This window comes from Rhamphochromis longiceps, linkage group LG13 (assembly GCF_057381845.1).
Source record: "Rhamphochromis longiceps isolate RC_006_pf linkage group LG13, R_longiceps_female_GT1.1, whole genome shotgun sequence".
Lineage (NCBI taxonomy): Eukaryota > Metazoa > Chordata > Actinopteri > Cichliformes > Cichlidae > Rhamphochromis > Rhamphochromis longiceps.
Window position 1 is genome coordinate 25,234,269 of NC_140569.1, and position 23,074 is coordinate 25,257,342.

The window sequence follows — 23,074 nt, forward strand, 5'->3', positions numbered from 1 at the left end:
TAGTAAAAATGAACCTCGATGATGCAGCGATTCATTTTACTCTTACTTTTTAAAAGATCTCACTTTCACATAAAAATGAAAACTGTGAGAAGGTAAGAGGACACACTGGTGTCATTGATTTGATCTGAGCAGGGCCACTATTATTGACAACATTTTTACTAATGTCATGGATTTCCAAATTAATAGTGGTCTGCTTGTCTGTGATATAACTGACCACTTACCAGTTTTTACTTTGTGTGACTGTGATTTAAAAAAAATAGATACCAAGATCATGATAGCAAAGCGAACAATAAATGAAGAAGCAATTCATGCCTTCAATTTCGATTTAGCACAACAAGATTGGAGTTCGGTGTATGAAGAGTCAGATGTGGACAAGGCTTATGATAATTTTCTAGATATTTTTACTATGTGGTACAATAAACATTGTCCTGTAAACGAACACATGACAAAGAAAAAAAAGATAAAAAGTCCTTGGCTCACAAAAGGAATTATTAATGCTTGCAAAAAGAAAAACAATCTGTATAAACAGTTTATCAAAGTAAAAACAAAAGAAGTGGAACAAAGATATAAAGCATATAGAAATAAATTGACTGATATTATAAGAACGAGCAAACAACTTTATTATAGAAGAAGATTATATGAAAATAAAAACAATATAAAAGGAACTTGGGATGTGTTAAACAACTTAATTAAACAAGGATCTTCTGGAACATCATATCCTGAATATTTTACTGATGCAAATGGTGAAAATCACAACATGAGTAATATTGTCGATGGGTTCAATAAATTCTTCATAAATGTTGGCCCTGAACTAGCAGCGGACATCCCGTGTCATAAAAATGAAAATATCAGTAATATAAAATCAAATCCCCTTTCACTGTTCCTCTCAGCTACAAATGAGCAAGAAGTAATAAATATCACATTAAAATGTAAAAGTAAGTCTTCAATGGATTATCATGACATAAATATGTCTGTAGTTAAACAGGTTATTCTGAATATTGCTAGTCCCTTAACATATATCTGTAATTTATCATTTCAGTCCAGTTGTTTTCCAAAAAAAATGAAAATTGCGAAAGTAATACCACTATATAAAAGTAATGACAAACACAGTTTTACCAATTATAGGCCTATTTCTCTACTGCCTCAATTCTCAAAAATTCTAGAAAAACTTTTTAATTCAAGATTAGAAAAATTCCTTGAAAAACATCAAATAATAAATGTTGGTCAGTATGGTTTCAGAACGCAAAAAACCACTTCAATGGCGATAATTGAGGCAGTAGAAGAAATTACTGATACACTGGATAAAAATAAATATGCAGTTGGTATTTTTGTTGACCTCAAAAAGGCCTTCGACACAATCAATCACTCAATTTTACTGGATAAATTGGAAAGATATGGTATTCGAGGGAAAGCTGGTAACTGGTTAAAAAGTTACCTAACAGGTCGGGAACAATATGTTAGCATAGGGCATTACCATTCAGAGAAACTTGGTATTACATGTGGTGTTCCCCAAGGGTCAGTGTTGGGACCAAAACTTTTCAATGTATACATAAATGATATTTTTGATGTTTCTCAAGTACTTAAACTCATACTGTTCGCAGATGACACCAACATATTTTTCAGTAGCGATGATTATACTGATCTTGTAATGACTGTAAACAGGGAGCTAAAATTAATAAAAAAATGGATGGACATAAATAAATTATCATTAAATATAAATAAAACTAAAGCAATGTTTTTTGGTAATTTAAAATATAATATAGAATTACCAATTATCATTGAAGGTGTACCAATTGATAATGTGAGTGAAAACAAATTTTTGGGAGTTATAATTGATAACAAAATTTCATGGAAACCCCACGTCAGACACATAAAAACCAAAATTTCCAGAAGCCTCGCAGTTTTGAACAAAGTGAAACAATTCCTTGATAAAGATGCACTTCGTACTCTGTACTGTACCCTTGTTCTTCCATATCTTACATATTGTGTGGAAGTGTGGGGAAATACATATAAAAATACAACTAATCCATTAGTCACAGTACAGAAACGAGCACTGCGTATTATTCACAAGGCTGGTTATCTAGATCATACTCACAAATTCTTTCTTCAGGCAAAGTTACTTAAATTCCAGGATCTGGTTAATTACAATACATCCATAATTTTGTATAAAGCTTTTACTAAACTTTTACCGGCAAATTTACAAACTAGATTTGAAATTCGAGAAAAGGTTTATAATGTGAGAGGCTTTGGAGAATTCAAATTACCCAGAACTCGAACAACCCGTAAAGGCTTTTGTGTGTCTGTATGTGGTGTGAAAATCTGGAACAGTCTGAGTTTACAATTGAAACAATGCAAAAATATTCATAGATTTAAATTTCTCTACAAACAGTTGGTCTGGTCACAGTATACTCAATGATGGGTTTTAGTGTGCTCTGTAATGTCTGTCCTCTTACCATTGCTGGTATGGATTCCAAAATAAAAAATAAAAAATAAAGTGTGCGTATGTATGTACATATATGTACTTGTGTGTGTAGATATATATGTATGTATATGTATGTGTGTCTGTTACTTGTAGTTATTACTGCCTGTTACCTGTGGTAATGCAATTTATAATTTATATATTCTGTATTCAGTTATGAAGGCTCTAATTGTTGGTTGCGAGCTGCCGCTTAGATGCTTGTATCTGCCCGGGGCTGTTGATGGGTCTGTATGCAATGATGGGCGTAGCTGCGGGAAGTTTATTGTTTTTTTTTGTTGATGAGTGAGTATAGGGGTGGGATTTAATAAGTTTTCTTCGTCCCACTCCTTTTTCAGGCAAGTTTTGTTTTTTGTTTTGTGTATTTTATGTTCAATATAGGTATTTGTTGTGCCTGAAAATGAATAAATAAATGAAATGAAATGAGACAGGTTGACTATAATTAGGGAGGTCCCAGTGTAGTCAATGAGCAACTGGGCACATCGCCTGCAGACGAGAGCTGATGTCTAATCTAAGATAAGAGTGTTAATCTGTTCCTGTTACATCATATGGGTACGACAGCTTGCAGTGAAGAAGGGAGACTTTACTACCTGTGTAATTCTTGTAACTATGTAACAGTGCTACAGGGTGGAAGTGGATGCAGGTCAAGCGTTATCTCATGTTATATTCTCACTGGCATCATTTTATTTTCCTGGAAAGATAAGATAAGATAAGATAAGATAGAACTTTATTAATCCCTCGGGTGGGTTCCTCTGGGAAATTCGATTTCCAAAAAAGCATCTTATGCTGTAGATGCATGGATTATGTATATTATATACATACAGTATATATGTAAGTCTACAGTAAAGACGCACTGCTACTATATACAGTATATAGTAGCAGTGCGTCTTTACTGTAGACTTTTCTGAACAGGTGCGTCATATGATGTTTTCCCTTGGTGTGATTGGTGCAGTGATATTATCAACAGTGTTGTCAGATACAAATCAAACGCAACTCCTCACAACAAGAGCACAACATCTGCTCTCATCTGTGTTATTGTGTCTGTCATGCCTGAGTGAAGGCTGAAGAAGGGATCTGGTGTGAGTGGTGAAAACACACTCCAGGTGTGCTGTGAGCCACTGTACTCTTATCCCGCCTGCACATGGAATCTATTCTTTGTATTTTAGACTCATGATTCCTGCCTAACAAATTAGCAGGGCTTTTTGATGACATGTATTATGTTCAAATAAAAGGAGTTAATTAATCAGCATAATTTAAAGCCTTTTAAGTTCATTTTATATGCTCATTATTGGTTTTAATGCACATGTATATGAGAATGGGACATTTCTGCAATTTCAGAGGGTGTGATCATTTTACAGTCATAGGCCAGAAATATCCGAGAGACTAAATGTGTAGGCCCTAAACTTTTTGTATTTAAGCATAACTTCTCTGGGGTTTTAAACAGAGTGAATTTCAGTGCTCTTTATTTTACCACTGACAGATAAGATAACTGAAGATCTATGTAACGGGGGGGGGGGGACAATGATTTGAATAATGCAACATAAGAAAAAACAGATTTTGACATACTGTTTACACGTTTATTTATGATGGTGATTCGGTTGTATAGACATACAGTCTAGAAAGTTTTCACAGGAACTTCATACAGACCTGTGAAAAACTAAGGTCACGTCATGATTCATTTGTAGAATCATCATATTGTAGCAGCAGTAACTTGAAGGAATCATTTTCCATAAGAAAAATGATATGATTTTGTCTCAGTCTTTTCACGTTGTTTTGGAGGAATTCTTTGCAACGTTGCTTCAGTTCACTGAAGTTTGCAGTCATTAGTTTATACCCAGGCCCCTGTAATGTCCCACCACACCGTTTGAATTTGGAGGTCTGGACTGTAACTGGGTCACTGCAGTGCCTTTGTTTTTTTTCTTTCTTTGTCAGCCATTCTGCTGCTTATCGCTTTGCATGACTCAATTGCTACCAACTTTTAGCTGGTATGTAGATGGCTTCACATTTGCCTCTTGAATACTTGAGTATACAGAGGAGTTTATAATCAGCTCAGTGACTGGAAAGTAACCAGGTACAGTGGCTGCAAAAAACCAAACACCACTGCAAAACATCCCCTCCATCACTGTGCTTGACAGCTGGTATGAGCTGTTTACGCTAATATGTTTATGCTAATATTATGCATTATGGTAGATATTTCCACTTTGGCCTCATCATTCCAAAGGACACTGGTCCAGAAGTGTTGTGGTTTGGCCAGATGCAACTTTCAGACATAAGCTGTGCTGCAACATTCTCTTGAGAGAAAAAAGACTTCCTCCTAGTAATAATAATAATAATAATGATGGATTGGATTTATATAGCGCTTTTCAAGGCACCCAAAGCGCTTTACAATACCACTATTCATGCACTCTCACATTCACACACTGGTGGAGACAAGCTACAGTTGTAGCCACAGCTGCCCTGGGGCAGACTGACAGAAGCGAGGCTGCCTAGTGATCTTTCCAGAGAAGTTGTACATGTTCAGTGGTTTTCTATCTGTACTGTATTGAACTTTAACATTTAACACATTAACTGAGGGCTGCAGACTCTGAGATGTATCTCTTGGTTGTTTGCCTTTTCTTCGACTTTGGGATGAATTTGTTGAGACTTCCACTTTTGAGACAATTAACACACACCTGAACACTCCAGACAAGCAAACTGCCCAAATCTCTGCTTTGGTAGCCTTGGTCACACTTCCTGATGATCATTTAATCAAGTGATTTGTATAGCAGCACCTGACTGCTACTTCTCACCCTAGATCAGTGGTTCTTAACCTTGTTGGAGGTACTGAACCCCACCAGTTTCATATGCGAATTCACTGAACCCCTCTTTAGTGAAAAATAAAATATGATTTTTTTCAAATTCAAGACGTAGATATGTTTTTTACTGGTGCACAAAATGAGCCGTGCATGTCACGGCGGAGGCTCTGCCCAAACCCCTGAGACTGACTAACCGAACCCCTAGGGTTCGATCAAACCCAGGTTAAGAACCACTGCTCTAGATCCTATGGAAACAATAAAGGTGCACTTAGTTTTTCACAGTACTACAGAGAGTCCTGTGAAAAGTTGTGATGTGTGTCAGACATAAAGAAAGCCTGCAGTCTTGCCGCTGTGTCTGTTGGAGACTCATCTGTCATTTTGTGGTTCACTAGTGGAGTTTGCTTGGACTCTAAGCATCATTTTTTTGAAACATAGGAAATTATACTCGACTGAGAGGTTGGTGTGTGTTGTGTGAACTTTTTAACAGTTAATTACCTCGGCTGTTTTAGATTTAAATGGATTGTTTTCTTGCAATAGAAGCTTACGTTTTGGTTTGTTTATGCAGGCTCCAAGAGTGATAGGAAAGTTGAAAGTTGAAAGGAAGAGCTCAGACCTCGGCTCTGGGAAGAGGGATCTGGTCTGGCTACAAATGATAAATTTGTATATTTCCATTGGGGCCTTAAAGTACTGTGGGAATGACCCTTTGGAGACAGTATTTTAAACTGGAACAAAAATGTGGACCTACCACAAGTCTCTCAACTTCTTGACAGACTATGCCTTGTTTGTATACATACCTCGTATCACAGCTGTTTTAGTTTTACTCACTTGTGAAGAGCCTGACTCGTTCTCCTTGTTTCCGGTTCAGTTTTATCATCAATTTAAACACAGAAGTATTATCTCATTAACAGTTTCTTCCTCGTCCCATTCGCTTTTTGTGAATAAAAGAAAAGGCGTGACCACTTTTATAACCTTAAGCCTGATTGGGCTTAAGGTGAAGAGACTTTTCATACATAACACTGCTTAGGCTTGTTGCCATATTTTCAACGATTGCCATTATGTATAAAATTGTATTTAAATCAATTATACATTTTAAGGAAACAATTTGATTAATTATTTGTTTTGTTTTGATTGTAGGGATGTGGTCCCACACCATGACAGTACAAGACTACCAAGACCTCATAGATCGAGGATGGAGAAGGTGAGTAGCTACTTAGTATCCTGGTTTCAGCCAGTGGTTTCCTACTTCCATTTGAAACCTTTTCTCCTGAATTCAGTTTTAAAAAGGGAGTTGTGACTACTTCAAATAAAAAATAATAATTTATTGCCTTTATTTTTTTTTTCTCCCACAAATCTTGTCCATGTTTTCATTTTCAGAAGTGGGAAGTATGTTTACAAACCCATAATGCAGAAGACATGCTGTCCACAGTATACCATCAGGTAATTTTATTAACTTGCTTACCAAAATTTCCTTTTATGAGTCATGCTTTAAGTAACTTAAGATCTGATAAGACCAAAAAACCTAGAATACACAAGGGTTGTTTGATCTATGTTGAAAAAATACGTTAATTAAATGTTTGCTTTAACAACCAATAACCTTTACCTTGTATCCTCTCTCAAGATGCCACGCTCTGAAATTCCAGCCTTCCAAATCCCACAAGAAAATCCTGAAGAAGATGAACAGATTTATATCCAAAGGGGAGCTGCAAAAGGGGCAGGAAGATTGTGCAGGTATGTATAATATATGAGGTATAAACACATCCATTCATAGTCTCTATTGGTGTACAGTTCGTGGAAAAAATGGCAATACTCTTTAAGCAGTTAGTGCTCTGCGACTGCATATGTGTTGTAGTTTGTAGTGTGAAGCACTACACAGGCTTGACTTGAGTTTGAAACTTAATAAATGTGTGAAAATGACTTGAGTCTGTAATGTATTCATGGACCACAGGTTTTGATATAAATGATGCCATGAACAGCAGGCAGATTGAGATTTATGGGTTTACACAGGAGTATGGCTGTTCCTCTCTATCAGCTCATAAGAGCTCCATCAGTTGCAAAGCTCACAAACTGTGCACATAACATTTCATCAGAGACCCCTTCACAGCAAGGCTTTTTAACTGCAGGATGTCACAGAGAGCAGTCCTGGTGCATGACTGCAGATCAGTAATGTCATATTCTGATGTCAATGATCAGGCGTAAGTGAGCACCCTGGTTTAAAGTGCAGTTAGCATTGGGTGCTAATTCAAAAACGAATTCAATTCAAAACAGAAGAGAAGGGTAATTTACAGTGTGCTGTCTGGTGTAAGCAATATTGATTTCCTGCATTATAGGTGAGCCAATGGACTCGGTGTGTGAAGAGGCAGGACCACAGGAACTGAGGAAAGTACATTTAAAGTACACCGCTCTCACAGGCATTCAGAAGGATGCTACAGAGTTTCCATCTACCACAGAAGTTCAGAAGGAGGCAGCAGATGCCACACCTACAGGCTCGCAAACATCACAAAATGATCCAGTGTCTGTACTGGCTGGGACCACAACATCCGCAGCTCCCAAACCAGGTAGGAGTCATCTAAACTAGTGCTGTACTTGCCGTTGCTCGGGGGGAGAAAAAAGTTAGTACTATAATTAGTTAGATCACATAGAATAGAATGAGCTATCAATCTAAACCTGGAGCGGCAGTGATCATAAAAAAATTAAACTAACTAAAGTTTTAAAACAATGACATAAATCCTTATATGAACGGCTCAAGCAGCTGTACTATGAAGCCTCAGCAATAAGTAGTGCGGGGTTTTTACCTCTCTCTGCTCTCGGCTTTGTTGTGTGTGCACCTTCTCACACATAAACGGGCTGAAGGTGATATTAATCGAGTTGACGGGGTGTTATTATTTATTACCACCAGTGCAATGAAGCTTCCCAGTAAGTGTGAAACCGAAGCGGATAATTTCACGTTGACCTTATTCTTCGTTTTAATAACCCACTAACTGGAAAGGCCGGTTTCTGGGTTATGTGCTTTCAGTCTTGGAGCTCTTCTCACAAAGCCGCGTTGTTGTTAGGTTACAAAAATGCGTGAAACATTTTTGTGTCTTCATCTGTACCGAGTGCTCCGAGTCTCCACAGTCTACTCCAGGAAGGACCAAAGAACGGGATTAGATCAGTCTGGGATTCCAAACAGTTTGATTGTCAGTGACCGCTATGGATTGACACTTTGTCAGGGACAAAGAGGGAAGTAATGCTCTTTAACTGAAAATGCTGTCAGCACAGCAGGGGAGAAAAAGCTGTAAGCAAAGCGTTGTTTTTTTTCACTGTAGATGCTGAGCTGTCAACACTGAACTTCAGACACAGAAAGCAGATCCTGCCACCAGAAAACAATGGAAACAGACCTTAAAAATGCACTGATCATACAGAGTATTAATGTACCATTTATGTGGTGAATTTTTATCCTGGCTTGCTATATAAGTAGTTTCCCTTTAGTGTTTTTGGAATTTCTTTGCAGCAATTAAACTTAATTTGGATGTTTTTTTTAAACATTGCAGCTAAGACAATTTGAATACATGATTACTTATTAATTTGTTTAAATGTAGTCAACTACAACTAAGCTAATAATAAGCCACCTGTGTCTAATCGAGGAATCCTTAGCTGTTTGTACTTAATACTTAATGGCTTCTTTGGTTTTCTGCTTAAATTTATGCTGTCTCTACTGTATCCAATGTGGCCTCATGCTGTGCTCTGCACTAACTGAAGTATCAGATCTTGCCAGAAGGTGTCACTGTTCACCTTGTAAACCAGGCTTCACACTGCAGCATGTTGGTGAATGAGGGCACTGTTTGTTCACTGTTTCGTAGGAGTGTGTGTCTGGTTTGGAATTATCTGTCTATGTTCTCCTCCTTATTTTCCAGCACAGGATATCCCCTCAATAATGAATTAATAACACTTATAGGGAAGAGATAATAAACTCCCATTAGACAGAGGAAGTGGCGTTTTTAACAACCTTTAATGTTTCAGGCTTCAGCTGCTTTTTTTCCTTTCCAACTCTGATGAGAACGCCATCCAGCATCATTAATTAAAAGGCAAGAGAGGATGTTGGAGAAATATTATTGTTCAAATTTTTTGTAAATCATGCAATGATTATGAGAAAGGCACTTAACTCAAGGAGTGAACCAGTCTGGCTTTTACACAAGATCAACAACTTCGTAATGAAAACGCATAATTTGTTCCCATTTTTTGGTGAATCTATGACAAATGTCAAAGATAATATAGCTTGACAAGAATAAAATAGGATTTTTAGACCAACAAGGTGAGCATTTTACCACATTTACCAAAAACCTGAGAAAACTAGGGGGGGAAAAGAGAAAGTGGCAGGCCTAAAAAAAAAAAAAAAAAAACTACAGCAGGAGAGCAGTACACACTGAACTTCCTTAAGAAATGGGGGGGGGGGAAATCCAACAAACACCTGACACAGGACCTGAGAGATGCATTAGGGCCTTCAGTTGTTCACTGCTGTTCACCAAAGCCTTATTAGAAATGGTCTCCGTGGAGGCGGGGGTATTGTGAAGCCATTTTTTAAAGGAAACCTGGAGAAAAGGCTGAGGTATGCCAAATTACTCAAGAATTGGACCGAAAATCGGTGAACAAAAGTCACGTGGAGTGATGAATCCAAATTTGGGATTTTTGGTTCAAATCATCGTCAGTATGTACAGAAGTAGGTCAAGAATGAGATGGAAAAGTGAGTGTCTACAGCTATTTGTGGAGGCTGTGTCATGGTTTGGGGCTATGAACACAGAAAAGTATCACCAGATTTTGATCCAGCGTCTGATTGGAACAGCTTCATTTTCCAGCAGGAAAATGATGTCAAGCACGATACTAACGCTGTAAACACCACTCACTGGAACACTATCAGTCATGGATTGGCCTCCCCGGAGCCCCGATTTCAACATTATTGAAGCCGTGTGCGATCATGTTTTTCACCGTTAGCAGAAAACAGCTGGACCTCTCTTCCCTCTACTTTTATGACTAGTGCACTTTATAACTTTGGGGAGTTTCCAGTTACCAAAAACTTAAGCGGAACCAGTTTTAATTACAGCAGAGAGTTTAAGTTGGTAGTTTCTCAAGGGTTATACATTGCAATAAATGCCACTGCACACGCAGAACAGAGACGACAGTATCCTCCAACCACTGTAAATCAATACTGACTTGTGTGCTGCATGTTTACGTATAGGAAAGCAGTATTTCACATTTCTAGACAGCTTACACTGAGTGTATCTTCTGAAAGCCATATGTGTGCTCGGGGAAGCATGGATAGAGAATGTCATAGATTTTATGAAGCGCTAACTGCTGGAGAAAGTGCATCTGTCTTCCACAGGAACTGGTCTGTCAGACTTTATCTTCACCACAGCTGCATATCCTGTCCTTGGGAGTACCTGTTTTTTTTGTTTTTTTTTTTTGTGTTTGTGAGGCTAAGAGAGAAAGTGTGTGTCGATGCTGAGAGTGTAATTACTGGGAGAGAGAGGCGCATGGACAGAGTAATCATGGATAAGGGTTGCTGTGTTTGTGGTTGAGTCAGTGTGATGAACTCGGTCCAGGCTGTAGTTCCTGTTGTCTGCGTGACCACTCTTCCTTGACATTGGTTTGTTTATTCTGAAAGAGGTAAACTATGTGACCACGCTATCACAGCCACAACTCTGTTTATACCAGAGGTGATTTCTTGCAAGTGCAAACTTCCTTTCGCACCGCTTTTCATTTCCAATAAAACGCTAATGTGGCAATCTTGAGATTAAATATTACGCTGTTAATTTTCTTAGTCACTACATTTATGTGCTCCTATCGCCCCCGATGACTCGACAACAAATCATTTAGAAGAAGAACACAGTAAGCGATAAATAAAAAAATACAAAAATATTTTTTTTAGTTTTAGTTTATGCACTGCAAATGTCATTTCATGTTTTTAGCATATTTTATAGCATAGCTTCAGTTCTGTATTTACTGTTCACAGGGTGCAATCTGCCATACAGACACAGGACCTTGAGACAGCTAAAGCTGAATGCCGTGAGTGATTCTTGGCCAGGATCTGTTTCTCTCTCCTCTGTCAGGATCAGGCATCGGGATCTCTCGCTCACTCTCTCTTCCTTGTGACCTCACCGGAGGGGGAGTTGGTGAATGAGCTGATGGTGGCAGCTGGCAATATGACAAGCAGGAAACGGCTCTCGTTTCCTTATTGCTCCAAACAGGATGTGGGCGTGTAAACTGTTGACATGGGATGCCCGGAGAGCTGAAGGGCTTGGCAAGAGCCCAGGAGGTTGTGGTGGTAGAGGAGGAGATGAAGGAGGAGGAGGGGCAGCAGGAGGAGAAGAAGGGACAGGCAGAGATTTAGTAATTTCAGGAACTGTTTCTGTCAGTCTTGCTGATAGAAGGAAAAAAATGCGTGTGTTGTTTTCTCTTTGCGATGTACGATGAGCTGGTCCACTCATTTATTTTCCCACACCAGCAGACCTGATTGTTTTTATTATTAGGTTGGTTTTTTTTGTTATCGCCAAAAAAAACAAAACAACTATGCTTGCTTCAGTGAAAAATCAAAGAGGACTGAGGTAATCACCATCCTTACCTCAGTAGTCTTTACATTAAATCATTGCTTTGGCAGCCATGAAACAATATTCTATGTGCTACTGGAGTCAAAGTGACGGGCAGCTATTGCATATGTTTTTTGAAAGTTACAGCGGCTCAAAGTTAAAGCCTTTGTTACTTTTGGTTTATTCTTACCGAAAAAGCAGTCTGAAGCTGAAAATGATCATTCTCCCCGAGTTCAGTTTTTAAACTGGGTCTTTTACGTCCGTGGCATATTCTCACCATGTCTTTGCATAAAATGAAAGCGATAATGCACATTCAGGAAACCTTTGACATTTCTCCTTCTGTCTTGCAGGGAATGGAGCCGATCCTAGCCGCCCGCCGTGTAGGAAGGCCAAAGAGTTGAGGAAAGAGCGGCGTCTTCAGAAAGAACAAATGAGGCAAAATGGCGACGGCGTTTCCTCCACTGTCTCTCCTACCCAACCCACTCCTAGTCAAAACAACCAATCAAAAACATTGGAAGAATTCATCAGCGAATCATTGCCTGAAAACTCTGCTCATTGCCTTGAGGTGAACAAAAATATTGTGGAGCAAACTTTTGTTCCTCTTTTTTTTTCTGTAACTTTAAATAATCATTAACCTATTTTGATGATTCTGTCATTAAGAAATAGTGTTCTTAGTCTAGCTTTCAGGCTTTGTAATGTTTGGACTTAGCTAGCTCGAACATTTGGTCTCACAGAGCTCTTCCCCAGCTCCAGTGACTTCACATGTGTTTATGTGTACGGATAGGATAGCTAGCCAAAGCGGAGTGGAAAAACCACCTCTTCCTACTTCGAATTCAACCAAATGACAGGCACACCACACAAAATGGGTTGCATTACTCTGCTGATGACATTAAAACCACAGCACCCAGCTCAGCCAGTATGAGAAGACATGGAAATGAAGTTTTGGCAGGCAGGAGAACAATGTAGAAGAGAGGTTGGTAGAGTAACGTCATTCCTGGTCTTGACCAAGATTTAAGCCAGATGCAGTGATGAACCAGGCAGTGTCTGCCTTTTGTCTATGTACCCCGTGAGACTAGAGAGCTCTTTTCAGTTGGCTTCATTTGTTTGCTAGGAATTATAATTGAATTCTCTTTAGAGGCCACGCACACAATGTTATCCGATGCAAATGGAGGTTAATTATATGTTTTACAAGTCATACAATTTGGAGAGGCTTCTACTTGACCCATTTAGCTCTTTATTATAGAACATAGAGCAGGGCTGCAACAGATTTCTGGCTAAGGAACATTTTGAATCATTAGCAGTTTAGCAAATCGTTCTGATGTTGTCAGTTGGACGTGTCTTGTGTTGATCCTTAAGTGTTGTCACACCAGTACCAGATGATTATTGTGTTTACACTAGAGCAATTAAGTGTAGTCAAGCTCAGTTTCTTCATAAACACATCTGTTTAAGATGTCACACTCGAGAATACACTGCAGGATACATAAAAAAACCCTGCAGGGTCCATATAAAACGTGGAAATGGAAATTTGGTGATTAAGCATCTTCACTTTGGCTTTGCTATAAGATCACCGTCGCTTTCTGCAAAGCTTCATTGTTTATAATACTCTTTTGCTACGATTGATTCTGTGTCCTTGGACGAGCTCACTACTTTTGCAGATCAGAGAGATGAGTCATAGGGACAGGGAAGACGAGTTTAGATGACCATGCAGTGCAGCCGGGGTTCTGCATGCCGCCACTTGGGGTCAGTGTGACAACATGATACAAATCCCCTCAGGCACCTCTGGAAAGTATGGAACTGCTCTTCCCCTTAAGAGTGCCTGTGTACAGCCTCTGCAGTTTTTTCATATTTCCATAGATGTTCTTTTATCCCATTACTTAATATGCAGTGGTTTGGCAGTCAGTTTTCTCGTCTGTCCTTTTACTTATAACAGTGCAAAGAAAGGTCTTGAGGGTTCATGACAAAATATCATTAAGATACAACACTTTTCTTTAATAAATTTTAATTAGCTAAACAAAGTGCAGTTGTGTTGTTTGGCTTTATTTGAACATTCTTAAGCAATTTAAGTTGGTTTTGAATTTCAAGTCTGTTTTGAGAACTGGAAATTTCATTTCCATGCTGTCTGCTAGTGGTGCGAGTTTCCCCCAATTTTTATTTTTTTTTGAACTTATCAAAAATATATATCTCCAGATTAAGAACAATATTAAGACGAGCAAACTTGAGACGTTCAGCATCTCTGTTTGACTAAAGGATGCTGATGCCAAATGTTCATATGAGAGACCTAAGAGTTAAGTTCCAAGCCAAACAAACCCCAAGTTCGATTCATCTGTCGTGTCCTTCCAGGGGATTTATATGGCACAGCCTCTGTGGCCAACAAAAACTTCAAAATGAGGAGACAGTTAATTAAATAGGGCTGGACGATGAGAGAAGGATCCTTTCATTTTTTTAATATTAGCAGCATTGGTCAGTTTTTCTTTCCCCGTCTTTCTATCAAAGACTTTTCCTGATCTTCTCTGTTGAAGTTTGAGCTTATCATATATGCCTTGTTGGATTCACTGCTGCATAAGTACACATGTGATGGATGCATCATAATTTTTCTATGCACCTGTAATTATTGTATGTAAAAATTAACCTATTATAACTTATTAGGCCACTTAGGTTGCCTAATTGTGTTCTTATACTAGGTTACCTGAACTTGGACTGTGGTTTTAATGTTTGTCATGCTTTTGATGACATGGCAGAGCTGAAGAAATGCTCCGCCATTTATCCCCATTTATCCCAAAAAGCACATTAGCAAATATGTTAATGATTATATTTAGAGCAACTTGTTTGTAATATTCTTGTGTCACAAGAAAGACGGACATAACACACCCACTTTCATGAAGCCACATCTTACACAAACATCTATTAAAAACTAAAGATATTTGTGTGTGTGATTAGATTAGCTAGATTATATTTTATAAAATGAGATTTTTCTCCAAAGGATTCACTACAACTTGAGCTTAAGGTCTCGTACAGCTGTCGTAGGTGAAAAGAAGCCTTTGATTAAAATGAAATGATATCTTAGGAATTGTAAGTGCTGTGATTTATTTGCAAAAGATGGTTTTAAGAGGGTGTGCTTATGTCAGTCTTTCTTCCCTTTTGTGGTCTTTTTTTGTTTTGTTAGTTTAATTTTTAGTTTAGTTTTTTTTTTTCTTAATTGGGCATTTTCAATAACCACTTACACTTTTCTCATTGCTTCTTACATTTTATTGTTAACTCTTGTTTGCCCATATTCTTTTTGAAGGTGAGGCTAGTGCGCTCCAATCCCCCTAGCCCGCAGTTCAAAGCTTCTTTCGACGCCTCCTACCAGGTGTACAAACTCTACCAGATGGGCATTCACAAGGACCCTCCTGACAAACCCACCGAGAGCCAGGTCAGAGGGTGGGAGGCATAGGTCAACCTTTTCTAGGGGTACCCAGGGAGGGAGGGAGAGGGTCGACAAATGTGGGGACCTAGAAAGGAAATAAAAGGCTTTGATGTATTCCATTTTTGTACTTATTCATACAGGAATATCATTCAATTCAATCATTTAAGCATCATTGCATTTGTATAACTGGGTTCGGTCGCTGCGAAGTTTTAAAATTAGACTTGAATGGATAAATAATTTGTGTTGGAACTTTGAAACAAGAATTAAGTTAAATAGTCTTAAGCATCTGCTTGAATGAGGGGGAAAGTGAATTAACATGCTAGTATTAAAGAGAGGGTATGTGTATAAATGCGAAAGTCAAAGGGAGAGGAAATGGAGGGGAAAATGTTTCCATACGCCAGGGTTGAGAGCGGTGTTTCTCCAGGTGTCTGACTTGGCCCTTGGTCGGCCAGCCGGGTCGTTAGTGTTGAGCTGTTTTTAGTTTGGGGGTTGAGGTAGTTTGTCAGCTGACCCCTCCCGACCTTCACACATTTGCCCTGTCTGTGTCTACTGTCACCCTGCCCTCACGATAGTTTCAGTTTCTGAACCAGAGTATGATTTGAATTTGGAACTGGAGCTCGTAGTGTTTGTGTGGTTTTAATTTTCTTGCGTGCACTCAGTTCAACCTTGTTTACCTTTTTGAGGAGAGTCTGCGGTGTTGGACAAGAATCTGTACGCGTCCCGCTTAGATGATCCACTCAGACAGGCTTCTGCTGCTCTGGACCTCGCACGCACTGATGCTGGGTTCAGTCTGATATTACCAGTCCTCTTCAGCCAATCTGTGGTAATAGCTGGGCGGTGCACTAGCCTCATCCTCAGGTTTCTCATTACGTTATTGCTGTGAAAATACACCATCAGTCTCCTAGATGCAGAATGTTTGCTTGCGCTGATATTTGTGTGCCCGGCAATCTGATTTGAATAAACCAGTAACCAAGTACTGTGTTACCAGCTTTTCTCAAGGGCTAGGAGACTGATGCCAACGCTATGATATAACGCACTGTTGATTCCAGCACTGTTCACGTCCTCCGCCCTCCCTTTTCTAGCTGCTCACTGTCCTCGTATGCATTGTTTATCGTTGTAAAACCTCCCTTCACCTCCCCTCCCCCAACACCCTGTGCTTGAAGGTGAGGCTAGTGCCAGTGAACTTTGAGGACCCTCAATTCATGGCGTCGTATCAGCAGTCGTCAGCGCTGTACGCCCAATACCAGATGGCCATTCATGGTGATGACCCCAGCGAATGTAGTGAGAGTGAGGTACGGCATGATTATTATTCCACACCTGGTTGGGAGCTGCTGCACACGCTCGTTCAACGTTCTTGCTGCTTTTTGACTTTTTTTTTTTTCCTCTTTCTTTTACATACAATACAGTACAATTTTATTTATATAACACTTTAAAACCAGGGGTTGTTAGATAAAACGGGCACTTTGAAAATACTGTCTTACAATTAGTAGTAGTAGTAACAGCAATATTCATTTGACTGGACCTTGTAAAAACATAAAAAAATTTGTCTGTGTTATAATTCTTAAATTTATATATTATAAAATTACTGTGAAATATATAAAAGGGCATGAAAAGAGTTTTTCCCTAGGTTTTTTTTGCAGTGAATGAGTAGGAATCATTGTGAATATAAAACCTGACCTAAGCGGTGATAATAATTAATGAAACGCATTAAATTATATGTATACACACCAGGTTTCTCCACGTTCTATATCAATAAACGAAGAAAAAATAAAGTCTAGTCAGGATGCAGAAACTGCTGGACAACCTGAGAGAGCCTTTTGTCCCTCTGGGCTGGAAAAACAGCCTCCTCCTCCTCCCCCTCCTGCCAGCAGGCCACAGTAAATTACTGAATTCTCCAACTTGTAAAAGTAAGGTAATTAATAAATAATAAAAGCTGTCAGATTGGGCAGACTGTGGCAGATTCTTTCCTAGTGCCATAACCTTAGCTCTATCAATAGAGCGCATGTGTTTGTGCACAGTCTTAGCTCAGGGTAATAACTGTAGTGTAGTTTTAAGAATTAGACTAATAATATCTTCAAAATATAAAATGAAAATGTTGTGCTAAAAACGCTGATGTCTGTTGAGTTTCCAGAAATAAAGTTTTTTATTTTATTGGTTTTCCATGTTGGATAACCACATGTGTAGTGTACAAGCCCAGGGTCGCATAAGATTAGGTAATTACTTTCAAATGCAGCCTCATTAATTGTAATTTACCTTCACATCTGTAGTTTAGAGTGGTAGAGAGAGCCTACGCTTTAGATTGTAACAACACAGTTATTATATGGGCTGTAATTAGTATGAGAGTATGTGTGGAATACACTGCTTTCTGTGCTTCATGGCAAGTCTGTATGGTGGACAAGTCTTTTTCACACCACAAGATGTATGAAATGTGGCTGTGGCACTGGGACCAGAAACATGTTTGTACAAGAAGTTGGAGGGCGGGGGGGACTTCTTGGATGGGCTGTACCTCACAGCACGCCATATTATAGGTGAGATAATTTCAATAAAAATGCTCCAAAATGCAACAGCATCACAAACATGTTCAAGGGATCTGGCTCAGTGAATCAAATTAGCTACAGTAACACCTAGTCAGCACCCAGCTGTCACTCAAATGCACCACACTCCTAATTATAAGCATGTTATAAAAAAATGCATCTAATAAAGAGAGGGGATTAGATACAGGGTCTAAAACATTAAACAAGTTAATTCCTTCTGGGAGAATGTTTGGGATTGACCAACTGACATGGCTTGAAAAATGATCCCTGTATGGAAGTGGTGTTTCGTCCATTTACTCCAGTGTTCAAGAATTGATAGCGTGACATAAATAGCTCTTTTACCCCTTTCTGAAAACTTGGGACTGAACTTAACTCATCTGATAAAAGTTTATAAAGTCTTAAAGCCAGGGGTGTCGCTGCTTTACCTGGCAATCATTTGGTCATAATGTAACCTGCAGCTGCCAGCTAGTCAACCACTTTTGGTGAGTGAAATGATCCTACTTTTTACTTGGGTAGCAGCTATCCTTGTCTGTGTGATACGTACAGTCTTTGGATCTTGCTAACCAAGCTTCCTAGTTTTTTTTTCTTCATGCACCAAAAAGACATGACAATAAAAATAAACACAACATGGCAGCTGCCATTTTACAGTGAGACAAAAGAATACGTGATACTACAGACTTTATCAATTTCTTATAAACAGTCTAGTGCAGTGGTTCTCAAAGTGTGTGGAGCGCCCCACTGGTGGGACGCAAATTGCAACTAGGCTTTTCTGCCATTATTTTGTTTAAATGGGGCGTGAAAATATTTCTTCCTGCCATGTAGGGAATGATGTAAAAAGTTTGAGAACCACTGGTCTAGAGGATTGACTCAGATTTAGAGCCTGTGTCAAGTGGTCACCGGAGGAACTGCAGTTTTTGTAAAATCCACTTTGGCTTCATTTTTCAACCCCTGAAGTTGCTGCTCGATTAGGACACGTTTTTATCTTCGGCTGAAGTAAAGCTAGTCCAGGGCATGTTTGATTGAACCTGAGCGACTGTGGTTTGACGACTTTTCTTTTCTCTAGTCGCGCTACAGTAATTTTATGTACAGAGCCAGGCCTTAATTGTTCCCACTCAAACAAATTTGCCTTCATTTTCCCCCTAGTTGGAATACTGTGACACCCACTCCCGAGCCCATAACACTACTGATTTTATTGTCTTGCCCGTCAAGCTCCTGGTAAACTCCTCTTATTCCCAGAATCTTAGACCACCCCCCATCTCCCTCCACCTATTGTCCTGAATAAGGGAAATTCGTTGTTGATGGCACATTTTGGTGAAATGCCATTTGCCTGCTGCTGCTGCTACTTAGGAAGTTGATCCATTTAGCATTTGTTTAGGTATTTATTAATCCATTAAAGTATTCCCTCGGGATAGGATCTAGATTGTTGTCAGCCTATGTTTGAACAAAGTGATGGGAGACCTTCTGTGTGCGTGCAAGCTGAACTACCTTGCCAAGATTGTTCAATCATTAGACAGTAAGATGTCCTAGAGGGTAATTGCTTTGTTTATTTTAGGATGTATGCATTTCCTGTCATGCCACAAGTGAAAGGCAGCCAGACGTTTTTCTTTCCACGTCCAGTCATTGTTTCCTGACAGAGTTGAAGCCCGCACTGGCAATTATTTAGATGCATGCACATACAAACACTCTCGCTGGCACTTATTGGTCTTAACTGTTGTGCTGAGCCATGACTCTCAGTTCCTGCACATGTGGCTTTCATTTTCAAGAAAACAAACCCTGTTAAATCTGTATTTACTCTTCTTGATGGCCAGTACTTTTACCAAGACACTTGGAGAAAAATATACGGAAAAAGTTGAGACATGGCAGTAACAGTCATCCGTAAAATGGAAGAAATGATTGAAATTTTGGCACAGACTATGTCAAAGCTATTTGCAACATGGTTATGCATAGCAGCGATATTCAATAACACCATCTAAACCACATTGCCGTTGTCCACCCAGTTCCTCGTATTATCTGGAACTGCTTTGAACGCCTTTGAAATGAACAGGGACACATGTTTGTGAAGGAAAAAAAGAGTGTTAGACATTTAAAGGGTGAAACCTTGTTGCTCAAATAAGTACAGTACAATTTTAGAGAGTACAGAGCACAATGACGAGAGGTCTAAGTAGCAATTAGGCTTAAGCAGATGCGTGTGTTTATATGCAATCTGTGTGTGTGTGTGTGTGTGTGTGTGTGTGTGTGTGTGTGTGTTTGAGACGGCTTCTTGCACTCCTAATCGTACACAGATGAGTGTTTGCTGTAAGAAAGGGAGAGTTTGAGAGGAAGTGATGAACTCCATGTGTTCAGTCATTGCTCTGAATAGAGCGTAGTTGATGTGCTGTTGTATTAAGAGATGGAAGCACAGGAGTAGCTGTAGCTGTTTTCATATATATTCATGCCTCAAGTGAGTGCACTCCCACTCGAGTTTGTGTACTTGTGTCAGCCTCACAGAGCTGTTGTTTGTCAAAGAACAAACAGGGGGTCAACCCTGCTGTGCTCCAGGAGAGTGATTTCAGGCAAACACAGCTACACTGCACTGTTGGTTAAAAGAAGAATTAGAAAGAGGGACAGGAGGTATTCAGAAAACACACATATGCAAATTTGCATACATGAGTAAAAGCTCACACGTATATTTTCTATATTTTCCTAATCAAATCAGAATTTCACCACAAGGTCAGTGTGAGATTCTCTCTCACACACACTCAGCTGCACACGTTGTAGCTTGGCCTCTACAGATGATGTCATCTAATAACTGCAGCTGTTGTTTACTTGCTAAACCGTTTAGTTGAGTTTTTTTTGGTGAGTTTTTAACAAAAGTTTCATTTGTGCCCTTCAGCAGTACTGCACAGTGGGAGTCTTTGCTGTTGGTAATTTGTCGACTGGCAGAGCAGTAGTCACCGCAGAGGTAGGAGTGGAAAATTAGATTCTACTGGCATGGCTACACAGGCGAGGGGATTTGACAGGCGGGTTTTTTGCATGGGCGAAGATCATTGTCGACTCAACAGATCTTGTCATTGCACTTCTGTTGGAACATGTTTAAAAGAAACTGTGCAACATACTTTTCTGTTTAGTAGAAGAATTGGGGGAAAATGTGTAGAAATGCATAGTGTTGTCCAAAGATCAACCTAAGCTTATGGGGTTGTGTAGTGGCTTTGAAGAGGAGACTGTAAAGTTCCACTAATATTTGGGGAGTTGCAGGGTGAGAATCATCAGTCCATAGATTTCTGTTCATCCCCACTTCATCTTGGTGTGAGGTTGGGTCCAGGGGAAAGGCATCTTGTTGTAGTATTCAGCACCGCAGGGGACAAGGTTTGTGAGAATTTTATAGCCCACATCAACACCCCTCTGCAAGAGCTGTGTGCACCGTTGCAATGCATGAATAGTTTTGTTGTTTTGAGTGCTTTATGCTTAAGTCTTTTCTTTTGTTGCAATCCTTCATTTTAAAGTTTTTGCTTATTTTTACAACTTAAATTTCTTATGGATGTCGTCATTTTTCTGATGAGAGTCCAGTTTAAGTGATGGAGTTTAAAAGATGGTAAATATGGTTGTTGGTGTCAGTCAAAGGTATGGTGGAAATGACGGATGACAGTTCATCATCCTTTCGCTGCGCTCTGCCAAAAACATCTCCCATGCTGGTGACACTGCATTAGTGTCACCAGCACTGTGGCAGATGCAGGAGGAAACGCACACTCTGTTGGATGAGCTCAGGCTGCTGGCTCGGTTTGCGAGGTGCACTAAAGCCAGCACTGCCCCACCTAGTGAACCATGCCTTGAGCAGTCATTACGATTACTAGCTTTACTGCTGTGCACATACTCAGTCACTTACTCACAAGCAGAGCATGTTGGTGCGCTTCTGGGAAATTCTGGCAACTCCTAGAGAACCTACGTGTTAATAATAAGCAAAGACAGATAATCTGTCTCTAAATGTCCAACACAGCCTTCAGTCAGTCTAGATGCTATAAAAACAAAATAAGTAGTCTCATTTCATTGTCAGCAACTTTGATGGAAATAAAATTGCAAGTGCTAATTTTTATTGGCTTTTGTTTACACTGTTATTCTTCAGGACATAATATAAAGAATTAGATTACTTTGATATATGAGTTAGTCATAATGACAAAATACAATATTTTCAGCACAAATCAGATGGACTGAAAATTAGTATCACCGTTTAACAAGCGTTCAAGCCCTAGCTGGTTGGATAGAATCAGAAGCAACACAAAATAATTATGAATGGAAATGCATTTGCTGGCGGATAAGGGTCATCGTGCAATACAGTGTGTATCGTTGTTTATGGAATCACATCTGGACCCTCACTGTCAGTGTTTACAATACTTTGGTGCTGATATAGATCTATGTTCTGCTCCTCAAACAGTGGACCCCAAGGTAAACATATCTGCAAACGAATGACACAGCTGGATTGTAGCATGTCTTTGTAAAATATGAGCAAGGGTCTGTGTTATGTGCTCATTGAGTAAACTTAAATCTGTCAGTCACCACTTTGGCGTTCTGGTTGTCATTACAAAACGGTTTTGGACCTAAACATGGACACCGCTCTCAACCCCACTGCTAAAAATGAACTCCAGGAAACGGTAGAGAGAATGGAAGAAAAATGACATATTTTCCACCCCCACCCCAGTAATCAATATCTGGTGTGGTGTTTTAAATGAGAGAGAAACTATTTTGACATTGGGAGCACTGCTTATTTTTGCTGTCACGGTGTCCTCCCTGTAGTGCGAGCTGCAGTTGATAGGGTAAATGTTTTCATTTGTATAAATACAGTTTTCCTTTTAATTCCCTGTAGTGAATGGAGGGCTTCATTTGAAATGTGACACCTGAGTAGAAAGAAAACAGGGAGGGATAAGTTATATAGAACAGCAAAGGAGACGTGTATGGTTTTCATTTATGCCTTTTTCAAAAGAGCTGCTGACCCAGAGAGCTAACTGTTTTTCTCTCTGTCCCCCCCTCTGCTTTCCTCCACAGTTCAAGAGATTTCTCTGTGATTCACCGTTAGAGGTATGTATTTCCTTTGGCCTGTTGACAGTTTAATAACCCCCTGCTTTTAAATGTCTCTGTTCATCCAAATGTGTTACCTGGAATGATTTGCCCCAACCAGTAGAGGGTCTTCCTGAAATTACTGTCATGGAGATTATGATAATGACTTGAAAAACGCCTGGGGTTTCGGTTTTTAGTTCCTCATCACATTCACTCAAAAGAAAGAAAATCTAAACTAGTTGCCCTTTTTCAGCACATACCAACCCTCTACCTTT

At 39.4% G+C, this 23,074-nt stretch overlaps 1 protein-coding gene across 5 annotated transcripts in view; it reads left to right on the forward strand.

Moving 5' to 3' along the window:
- Positions 1-23,074, forward strand: part of ate1 (arginyltransferase 1) — a 54,052-nt gene that overhangs the window by 963 nt on the left and 30,015 nt on the right. For 2 of the 5 annotated variants that reach the window (XM_085428682.1, XM_085428678.1), the window contains exons 2-9: positions 6,406-6,469; positions 6,646-6,708; positions 6,890-6,999; positions 7,599-7,826; positions 12,182-12,396; positions 15,115-15,243; positions 16,401-16,529; positions 22,788-22,820. In XM_085428682.1, coding sequence (XP_085284808.1) covers positions 6,406-6,469; positions 6,646-6,708; positions 6,890-6,999; positions 7,599-7,826; positions 12,182-12,396; positions 15,115-15,243; positions 16,401-16,529; positions 22,788-22,820 — 971 coding nt within the window. The remainder of the gene's footprint in view (positions 1-6,405; positions 6,470-6,645; positions 6,709-6,889; positions 7,000-7,598; positions 7,827-12,181; positions 12,397-15,114; positions 15,244-16,400; positions 16,530-22,787; positions 22,821-23,074) is intronic. The other 3 variants (XM_085428681.1, XM_085428679.1, XM_085428683.1) reach the window with 3 other exon arrangements.